The sequence below is a fragment of the Triticum aestivum genome, chromosome 7A (genome assembly GCF_018294505.1).
Source record: "Triticum aestivum cultivar Chinese Spring chromosome 7A, IWGSC CS RefSeq v2.1, whole genome shotgun sequence".
Taxonomy (NCBI): Eukaryota; Viridiplantae; Streptophyta; class Magnoliopsida; order Poales; family Poaceae; genus Triticum; species Triticum aestivum.
Window position 1 is genome coordinate 62621948 of NC_057812.1, and position 10967 is coordinate 62632914.

At 46.2% G+C, this 10967-nt stretch overlaps 2 protein-coding genes across 2 annotated transcripts; one reads left to right on the plus strand and one right to left on the minus strand.

Moving 5' to 3' along the window:
• The first annotated feature begins 1747 nt into the window (after positions 1-1747).
• LOC123148977 (probable WRKY transcription factor 61) lies at positions 1748-6534 on the plus strand. The gene is made up of 5 exons (XM_044568513.1): positions 1748-2214; positions 2616-2690; positions 3052-3621; positions 3718-3831; positions 5477-6534. Exons 1-5 carry the CDS (start codon positions 2158-2160, stop codon positions 6494-6496), a joined length of 1836 nt encoding a protein of 611 aa, XP_044424448.1. The 5' UTR covers positions 1748-2157; the 3' UTR covers positions 6497-6534.
• A 234-nt stretch (positions 6535-6768) lies between these two features.
• Positions 6769-10325, minus strand: LOC123148978 (uncharacterized). The gene is made up of 9 exons (XM_044568514.1): positions 10016-10325; positions 9845-9932; positions 9524-9634; positions 9196-9278; positions 8714-8828; positions 8270-8361; positions 7793-7858; positions 7611-7704; positions 6769-7181 (listed from the first exon to the last, which is right to left on the minus strand). The coding sequence occupies exons 1-9, from the start codon at positions 10264-10266 to the stop codon at positions 7065-7067; spliced, it is 1017 nt and encodes a 338-aa protein (XP_044424449.1). The 5' UTR covers positions 10267-10325; the 3' UTR covers positions 6769-7064.
• Between the last annotated feature and the right edge of the window lie 642 nt (positions 10326-10967).

Genomic DNA, 10967 nt, shown 5'->3' on the forward strand with positions numbered 1-10967 from the left:
TCAAATTGTTGCTGATTGTACACACAGCTAATCACCATGATCACCTCACTCAAGATATTATGAGTTGAGGTTCCTTTATAAGGAAAGAAGAGTTGACTTCTGAATTATGATCCATACACAGGCTGACAGGCATGAATGCGTACTACCACAGGGCCAATTTTGTATGTCTCATTGTAACAACTTGCAAGTTATTTTCCCTTCTTCCAAGTCAAACAAGTATATACGCACATGTGACGATAAGAAAAGTGAGAGACCAAGACATAATCAATCGGCTATAAGTATGAAATAATAATGGTTGTAAATAAAAGTCTAGACAAAAAGATCGAACTAACGACTGTATTGAATTTGTAATGCCACTTGTTACCTAGGAAAATAGAAGTTACCCAAAATTTCTTTAGGAGAAATAGAAGAGGAAGCAAACTTGAAAAGACCCATCACACGCGCATATTGTTTGGCAGAAGCCATGAATTTTTTAAAATCAAGGAACCACCTACTCCTTGAATTGCTGCAAATTTCAATCTCTGAGCCACCTAACTAGTAGTGTGTAAAATCTGGTCCGTATGTGTGCACAAATTCAAACACCAAGCTTGAACGGCACTTCAGCTCCCAAATGAAAAATTAGGGAAGTTGATTAAGCTTAGATTAATAAATAAAACAATGCACTTTCTCAAGCCGGGTAAATGCAAGATGCAATTACTGAGAATTTTAACGTCGGCTCTGTTGCAATTTGCAAATGGACGGCGAGAGCCATGAACTGTTGCATACGGGGGCAAGTAAGCAATTGAAAAATGAAGGTTTCAGCGCATCGGGATCTAAAAAGAATTAATGGTGGCACTAAATCCATGATAACTGTACCGGTAAGAGAGAGAGCACCAACGGGATCAGGTAGCCAGAGCTGAACTATACTACTCACGCGGTATTCTAGGCAAATGGTGCACCTAATTAACCTTGGATCACAGCACTGTGCCTTTTCTTAGTCCCCATGATGAGATTAGCCATGATTAAGGTCAATGGTCTTGCATCTGATTACTGTGTTGATATGTTGATTTCCCAAAGAATTCCATGCAAGTAGTCCACTACTGAACGTGCATGCCCTGTGGGTTGTGGTATAGGGAAACCTTGGATCTAGGGAGATATATCTAGTCGTAGTCCAACCTTTGCTTGCAGGTCCAGCCCAGTTCTTGATGATAGATCTCGCTTCGCTAGCCAGCGAGAAATCATTAGTTTTATTAAACTTTATTTTATGATTTCCGTTCGAAAAAGGAATTTCTGTGAATAAATTCGTTTTCTTACCATACTGACTCCAATACATTTTCCTGTAGACATATACTGTACTTACATAACTACAGTATACTGACAAGTACGCCGCCAAATTAAATGGACTTCTTTCTGGCAGGAAATTCTGACTTAGACTGGGAGACACATGGGGCCGGCCGTCTTGCCCTCCCTCTCACCAAATCTCATTACATGGATCAAAGACATATATGTATGAGCGAATATGACTGAACTTCCTCTGACGAATGGCCCTACGCAGGACTGAAATTTAGTCTGAAAGCGATTCCTTGCTTGACGACAGAGTCTCTCCAGCCATAATAATGGGCCGAGCCGATGATGCCGACGATGAGGACTGGCAGGAAGCTTCATCAACGTCGTCGGAGGGACGCGCTCGACGACGTATGTAACACACAGTCTGGACGCGCATCTTAGTTATAACTGGCCTCACAACAGCAGCATGTTGCGCACGTTGAAGCCTATTCCACACACGTAATATAAATCTCAGTCTCCTCTGCCGATATATGTACTGTATTTTTCTGGCTTTCTGCGAGTCTTCACCAAAGAGTGCGGCTGTGGTTTGACATTTCTGATGACGTTGACCGCCTAATCGATCAGCGTAGGTAAGCACCGGCGTATGGCGTTTGTTTAAGCCAGAAATATAGCTCGTCCAAACAGGAGAGGGCCGGGGAAGATAGAGAGAAGGTCGAGGCCATGGTCTAGGCGTCTAGCTAGTAGCCTCTCTATATATATACAAGGCCATGGCAGGGCTGGTGCAGGGCTAGAGAAGAAAGGGTTGGAAGGCTAGAGAAGCTAGAGAGAGGAGAAGGACGTTTGCCTTGGACCAACGAGAGATAAGCTTGTCTTCTGTGGAAGGAGATCGAAATGATCAAGGGAGACCAGAGGCAGCTTGGCGGCCATGAAGATCGGCTGAAAGATCAGGTTTGGAACTGTTTAATTACTTCTCTTGATTTTGTGTTTGTGCTTTTATATGCTCCAAAGAGTTTGATTTTTCTTTTCTTAATGAATGTTCATTTATTTGGATAAGTATGCTTTGGACTAGTGGTTAGGACTTGGCTGAGTTTCTCTCTTCTCTGGGATGTGGTTCTTGATCCATGAATGGAAGTCAGGGACTTCTCTTTCTGATTGATGTCAAAATCAATCAGGTGATCATCTTTAGGGACCACAGATCCTGCCATCCTGGTGCTCGTAGAACAGTCAAATTAAACATGTGGATAAGCCAAGAAATGGATTTTTCCACAGCTTGTCCTCCAATAAATTCATGATGTTACGAATTGTTTGCTCATGTTATAATAATATAGACTTTCATGTTGGTGTTGCAGATGGGAGATGATCATCGGGCCTCGGATGGCAAGTTTTTCAGGTTCTTGCAAAACCAGTCAAGCGCAAAAAAGGAGGTACATAATTATCAAACACGTTCAACAAACATATAAAAGGCACAACTTTTCGTAATTAGTTACATAAGGCAGGGTCTGGTACTACGTATCCCCCTTTTATTCTTTTTTATTTCAGAAGGGCAGTAAAAATTATTAATTACCCTGAAATTCCTCAACTAATTCATGAAAAAAGAACCTACACCTATCAGCTATTTATATTTTCCTATTGTATTGTTCATCTTCCTACTTGCAAATGTAGTTAGTGCCAACTGCCAAGTAATACATACACACTAAGCCAAGTAGCCAATTAGCCATTATCATATGTGATTTACTTCATCAATGAGTATGTAACTAATAACAGGTTTCGCTTTCATCCATTCAGGCTCAAGAAGACAAGATTGCGTCCACAAGGGCAGAGATGGGCGAAGTGAGAAAAGAGAACGAGAGGCTGAAGACGATGTTGTCACGGATGGTGGAGGACCATCGATCCCTTCAGAAGCAGTTCGATGTTCTCCACCAGCAAGGACGAGGCAAAAACCTCGCCATGGGCTCACCGGAGCACACATCGTCCGCCGACGGCGTCAAGGACCCCAGATTCGTCTCTTTACGCCTCGGAACGAGCGCGAGCACAAGTAGGCAGGACATGGGAGAAGAGATCCGGACAGGCACTAATAATGCAGACGGCAAGTGCATCTCTCTTGGACTTTCATCGGGCAAAGCTATTGGTGCAGCTGGTCAAAGTGAGATGAAGGTGCAGCCAGATGTGCTGACGTTGAGCCCTGGAGGCAGCTCCGAGGATGACGCCGCCACAGAGACAACAACAACATCGAGCAAAGTACCGAAGAACCCGAGGAGCACCGGTGGTGGCGCGGAGGCCGAGGAGGAGGTGGCCCAGCAGCCCCTGGCCAAGAAGGCCAGGGTGTCGGTGAGGGCTAGGTGTGACACACCAACGGTACGTACATATACGTAAACAACGTACACAAGTGACTAGAAAATTAAATGACTGGGATACCTGTATATGTGTGATTCGTGGTTTGTTGGTGTTCAGATGAACGATGGGTGCCAGTGGAGGAAATACGGGCAGAAGATATCCAAGGGGAACCCATGTCCACGCGCCTACTACCGCTGCACCATCGCAACAGGGTGCCCTGTCAGAAAACAGGTATGTTATTCACTGTCATGCATTGCAAAACAACCCAAACACATGGTACCAAAGAATCTGCGGCAAGGTGTGTTTCGCAGACCAAACATGACCAAGATACATGTGTTGCTTCGGAACATCGCAATGCGACTTACTTAGCACTCCCTCTATTTGTAATTCTCGCACACTACTTGAGCGTTCAAGAAAAGTCGAGCTTATACCTGCAAGATGTTGGTGCATCATACAACTCCTATTAGAGATTCGATAACAAGTACTTCCTCCGTCCCAAAATAAGTGTCCCAACATTAATAATATTCAGTGTAGATTCACTCATTTTGTTTCGTATATAGTCTACAGTAAAATCCCTAAAAGGTCTTATATTTAGGAACGGAGGGAGTACAACTTTGTGTACATACATGGTCCCAAATCCGGGGTCAAAACTCCATAAATCAAGCGATCGAGCACTAGCGCCACCAGGGAGGGAACTAGCGGATCGAATCGGGCGGGCACTGGGGGTCGGACTCGGAGATCGGAACCTGACCTGATCGCCAGGGCCGGAGCCGTGCAGGGAGGTGTGCACCTCTCCTGCCTTGGCAACGGTGTCGCCGTCGGGCTCTTTGCCTCTCTCTGGCGGCGATGGGAGCGCGACTTCTCGATCGGCGGCGGCAACGTCAACGGTGCTGTTGGGGTTTAGGCTGATCGCATCGAAACAAACTACTCCCTCCGTTTGGAAATACTTGTCATAGAAATGGATACAAATGGGTGTATCTAAAACTAAAATACATCTAGATACATCCATTCTTTGGACAAGTATTTTCGGACAGAGGGAGTAATTCCACATGGCCGATGGGGCTTCAGAAATGCTGGAGAGTATGATGGGCTTTGGGTTGGGCCAGCGTCGCCACATGTGTGCTGTCTGCCCACTTGATCAACCAAGTCCACTCAAAAATACAAAGACCCTAAAAATATCTTCTTATTCTTTTACCTTATACTATAAAACCTACTGCAAACATTACATGTCTTTCCAAAATGTCTAATGATCCACCATATGTCTTCTCGATTCATATTCGAGTATTTAACAAATACTACCTCCGTCCTGGTTTATTAGTCTTTTTTGTAATTTGTGCTAAATTTTGACCAAAGATTTAACTGACAAAAATGTCAATGCATGTCATCAAAAATTGACATGCGTGAACATTTTGTTAGTTAAATTTATGGTCAAAATACGGCACAGATTATAATGAAGACCAATAAATCAGGACGAAGGTAGTATATGATGTGCATTTAGGGCTCTCATATGACCGATGCACCTAATGCCAAAAATACATCCATGCTCAAAGTTCTCAAAAACATCTGAAATTGCCACTAACTAATAACAAAATTTTAGATATACCTTCACATTGAAAAATAATAAATATACAAAATTCAAATGTGGAAATTGGTACACCAGTTGCACAAGAACTTCATGTGCAAATGCGTGTGTACATATGTTCGCTCGGTGTAAAAGAAAAGACAATCTTCTCTTTGGTAATAGCAGTAGCGGGGATTTGCACTTGAGCGGACTAATCAAAAATGCTTTAAAACTCGCGCTCGGCTTTCTTTTCAATGGCAGCATCCTTCCTCGCCATGGTGACCGACTGACATGAACGTACATTATGTTTCCCAGGTGCAGAGATGTGCCGAGGACATGTCGATCCTCATCACCACCTACGAGGGCGCGCACAACCACCCGCTCTCCCCCTCCGCAGCCGCCATGGCCTCCACCACCTCCGCGGCCGCGTCCATGCTCATGTCAGGCTCCTCCACCTCGCTCGGCTTCCCCTCCGTCGCCTCCAGCCTCCACGGCCTCAGGTTCGGCCTCCCAGCGGCGACTACCTTCGACCCCTCGAGCCATCTGAGTGGTCGGCCGTTCTTCCTCCCGGCCGCCGCCGGCGCGTCCATCAGCGCCACCCCGTCGTACCCCACCATCACCCTCGATCTCACCTCGCAGACTGCCTCGCAGCAGGCCTTCTCCCTCAGCAACACCAACAGATTCTCCTCCAGCTTCCCCGACTCTCACGGACACAGCAGCAGTGCTGGTAGGTACCCTTCCACGAACTTCTCCTTCTCCGGCTCTGGTGCGAGCAGCCTGCCCGGCGCCACCGCGTGGCCGGCCGGCGTTGGATCGTACCTGAGCTACGGACCCTCGTCCGGCGCGCCCTACAACGGTGTCGGCAAGAACTCATTCCAGGCCGCGCTGAGCGGCATCAACGGAAGGCAGCAAGCCTCGGTGGCGTCCCTCTACCAGCCGGCGCAGGTGCAGCAGAGGGCGGCCCAGTTTAGCGGCGGCGGAACATGCACGACAGCGCCGATCGTGCTCACCGACACGATCGCCAAGGCGATCACGTCGGACCCGGGCTTCCACACAGCGCTCGCGGCCGCCATCACGTCGTACGTCGGCAAGCCGGCTGCCGGAGGCGGCAAGGGGCTCGAGTGGGGGGAGCACCTCGGGCTGGGCCCGTCGAGTGCGGCGTCCACCGCCTGTTCGTCGCCGTTGCTGGCACGGTCGTCGACGGGGGCGACACAGAGCGGTTCTCCGAACGGGAAGAAGATGTCGTTCTTGCAGCCGTCGCTGGCACTGTCATCGGGCTCCACTAGTGCTACTGCTTCCACCTCACCTGTGAAAAGCAGGGAGCACATTAATTAGTTAGCTGAAGGTTCTGAGTTGTGTTTGTGGACTAATTTGATCATTTGGTGTACATACATATATAGTGACTGTAGCATAATTGCTGAAAATGTGTCGATTGATCCCCATTTTAGGCGGAGCTTGCTTTGGGACTGTGGATACACGACCTTTTTGAGGACAATGTCGCCTTGGAGAATACTCACTCTTTAACTCGGAGTCGTAGAAGCTAGTGTTGTCTTGCTTGCTCAAACGTGCTTGAGGAGTGACGTGTCCCGTATTCAGATCTCCGTTACTTCCAGAAGAGAATATCTATGTACACTAGCTTTGATCCAGTTACAAAACTGCGAATTTCATGGTCATATGATGCGTGTGCAGTATGCAGACACAGTTGTAACCTTTGCTAACGACCAAGTGCATGCATGCAAACCATTGTTCTGAACTTCTCTGCTTTCTGAACAGCAGTAGCGTGTAGTCCCTGCCCACGCAATGAAGTTGCCCAAGAACCACCATATCCACCGTGCGCCTGAACCAAATCCTCTTTGGCGGTGCTTACGATGGCTTCAAATGTGGAGAGAACCGCCTGGGATTTTCACTTGGAGATGACTCTCATAAACCGGCTCACGGAGCTAAACGCGGCCATGACATTGGTCATCATTGAAGGCTCCTCTTCAGGTTGCTCACTGGCGCCGCCACCACCAAATATTATCTGCAGATTAGAATGGTGTCACTAATCTCTGCAAAATGCAAAAAAATTATGGGCAACACTAGCATTTGGTGTAGATATTTGCGAATGGATTTCTAAAATGATGTTCTCTAACTTGTACTATTAAAAATAATGGCTGGTCGTCTAGCTAGTAGGCCCAGGGTGACTTCTTGTTCTCTGTCTTGTATAGAGTGTCAGTTGTTTGACAGCTTAATGTGTCTGTGGTCAGTCACACAATGTCACAATGATTCCTAGAGTTTGAGAAATCAGTTGGCTCTTGGGTGCTTGCAGCTTCTATACACGGTCCAATATCAGACTCGTTTTTTCGACAGTAGTGATTCAACTTACCAAGTACTAAAAGGAACACACACGCAGCATAGTGATGGACAAAAATCTAATCATGCAGATCAAATCAGATATACAATGTCTAACCTCAATATCTGTTGCATCAGGACGACTCGAAGATTCTCTGGCGAGCAAATACCGATTGGGTCTTTTTGGATCATCATAGAACACTTTCCACTTTCTGAAACATGAATAACAGATATCTTTAGCCTATTATTTTACTGAACATTTATTTGGATTGTAGAAAAAGGCAACAAATATCGACGCACTCAGGATAGCATCTGAAGATTGCACCGGTAGGCAGCGGCCTCATCGAGTAAACAGTGGTAAAAGTACTGCAAAATGGGTGATGGATGTTAGAAAAAGACACAGGGAAATACAGTGGGCAAAAGAGACCATAAATATTTTAATAACATGAAATTTGTAAAGATGACCATCATTTATAGGTATATTATAGTTGACCATACTTCAGAGCTTTTCGGTATGGTTTCATAAAGATGCATCACTAATTCACTATTCATAACTCTTTGACGGGATCTGTTTCTGTAACTTGGTACTTATTTATGTTGAGGCAACTAGAAACAGTTACATATAGTGGTAGAGAAGATGTTTCTCAGTCCATATTCTCATATTTTTCAAGACACATCCATACTCTGATATCCACAATCAACAACTGTTTATGTCCCGGAAAATACCGATAGTACACATAGAGAGGCAACAATGTACAGATGTTTCCGTTCACTTACCTTAAGAAATTTCTGCGTAGATTCCGAACATTATATCCCACTCCAACATCTCCACTAACAAGACGTGGGTTCCACATGACAAGAGGTCTTATCTTCAGTGGATTAAAACTGGAAGTTATTTTAAGATACCATATTGAGTGGAACATACATACAAATGATAATTGTGATATGCAGACTGTTGAACAAATTATACAAGATGTGAACATAGATGGATGTGCTTGCGCAAATGAAAAATGCCATGCGATGGCTATGCTAAGCTGATGTGCAAATGAATATAGATCCTACAAATATACATGCATGCCAAAATGACCTGTAAATACACATGCTGATCCTATCCTACCAATTTTGCTTGGGACACAAAAGATGGAATTCATTTTCCTTACTATAAACTAAAGCACATGTATCTGCGAACATTAAAAACTTGATCAGGCATAAGTTACATACGGGATCATCAGCGAGTTGAGATGCGATGCGTTCAACAGATTCAAGCATCTGGTGATCAGGGATAATCATAACAACAACTCCGTCATCAGTATCAACTGGCTTTCGGTCACTAAGACTGCAAATCAAAATAAGAGAATAGACAGATTTTAGATTGACAAGAAATCTCATGGTAATCATCTTTTATGCCTTCAAGACAGAAGCAACTAATAACATCTACTACTTCTCTAAAGAAACTCAAATTGGTCCACATCTTGTCCTATTCTGCGAACCTGTCTAGAAAAATATGATATCCACGCCACGAATCATTTGGGGAGAATTTACTGGAAAGATCTTAGCAACAAAATTAATGCGCTTCACTAAAAATAGTGCTAGCAGCATGTAACATGAATAGAAAAATGGACCATTACATATAACATGTGCACAAAATTTGAATAAGGAATCCATCCACCACTGTGGCTGGGCTACTGAAAGCAAGGCAATACCTAGCACACTTGAACTTCGCATCTTTCCACTGATGCTTCAGAAGGGCAGCCACTCCAGCGTCAGGGAAGACGGCCTTAACTACCTGTTGTAGACAGACAGCAAGTTGAATGTAAAGAACAGATATTCAAGGTACTTAAAGGACACGATTCACTATGGATGGAGGCCTTTAATCAGGGACATTTAAAACAGAGCTCAAAATGGGAGATAACTGGCCATTTATTATCTGTGTGGATGATAAAATCAGTGAGCTAGGGTCATGCAACTGCAGATGGATCAGACAGAGCAAAAGCTGCATGTATTCATCGCTAAATGACCTTGCATCCAAACCTGGCCAGTCTCTTCCGCGAGTGTGTCGAGGAGTATCCTCGACAGCGCCCAGACCTCGGCCTGCGCTCCTTCCTGGTTGAGGAACTCCAGCTGGGGGATCAGCAGCTCTGCCTACAGCAATGATGGTAACACAAGAACAGATCATCAACAGTGAGATCGCGATGCGAGATGGCAAAACTGTATGAGCGACACAAGAATATAATGGTGGATGGGACTTGAACACTGAAACTGTTCCATGGCATTCCAAGTAAAAAATGCAGAAATTTCACAGCAGGTTAAGGTTGAGCCAAAATCAGTGTATATGGACAATCGGAAACCTACAATTCCTCGCATGCCGCCGGAGTTAACGAAATCAGCGCTGGCCTTCCCCGACTGCCATATCGCGCCTTGCAAATCCGACGGCAAGCAACTGAAACCACAGAGACAGCGCACGCGGTCAGTCAGACGCGCCACAATCCAAAGCAACACGGCGGCGTTTCCCGCGTGCCTGACCTGTCATCCTCCTGCACCGCCTGCTCCACCGCGCCATCGGCCTCCGATGTCGCCGGCTCGGCCTCCGTGGGGGCTTCCGCGGCGTCGAACTTGCCGAACTTGGCTTGGGCTGGGGAAGGCCCGCGGCGGACGCGCAGCCGCACCGGAGGGAAGGCCGCGGCGACGGGCGAAGGCGCGAGGGGCTGGCGGGGGAGAGGAGGAGGGGAGGGGCGCGCGTACTGCCGCGAGAGCAGCGCCGGCGAGGTCGCCATTGCTTCGTGCGGCGTAGGGGAAAAGCAGTACGTGGCCGAGCTGTGACTGGCTGCTCCTCCGTGCTGCTTGGATAACGGTGGGTTTGCTTCGGAAACGGGATCGCCGTCCGATGGAGAACTCAACGCTCCAGATTGCTTGGAATGATTTAGTTGCGTTTAGACTTTGGGGCCTCGCGAGTTAGTCGACTTAACCAAGTTTCAATCAAGTGGCCCGCTATTGCCCTTCGACCTCCGTCGACTTGAGCTCCCCACCATCGGCTAAACCGTCATCCCGTCTCTAACGTCCTCGATGCGGCTATATCTCCTACGTGTCGAAGTATGACTTAAAGGCATAACCACATTGAAAGCAACGTCGCAAATGAGGTAATCTTCACAACAACCCATATAAATAAATAAAGGGGAAAAGTACATAGTTGGCTTACACTCGCCACGTCACACAAATACATAAATAAGTCATTACATTCATCCAATACACTCAGGGTCCGACTACAGAACCAAAATAAAGATAAACCCCAAATGCGACAAAGTCCCCGATCACCCCAACTGGGCACCACTACTGATCATCTGGGAAATACACATAGTAACGATGAGAGTCTTCATCGAACTCCCACTTGAGCTCGGTCATATCATCTGGAGCGGAATCATCGGTCCCTGCATCTGGTTTCGGAAGTAATTTGTGAGTCACGGGGACTCAGCAATCT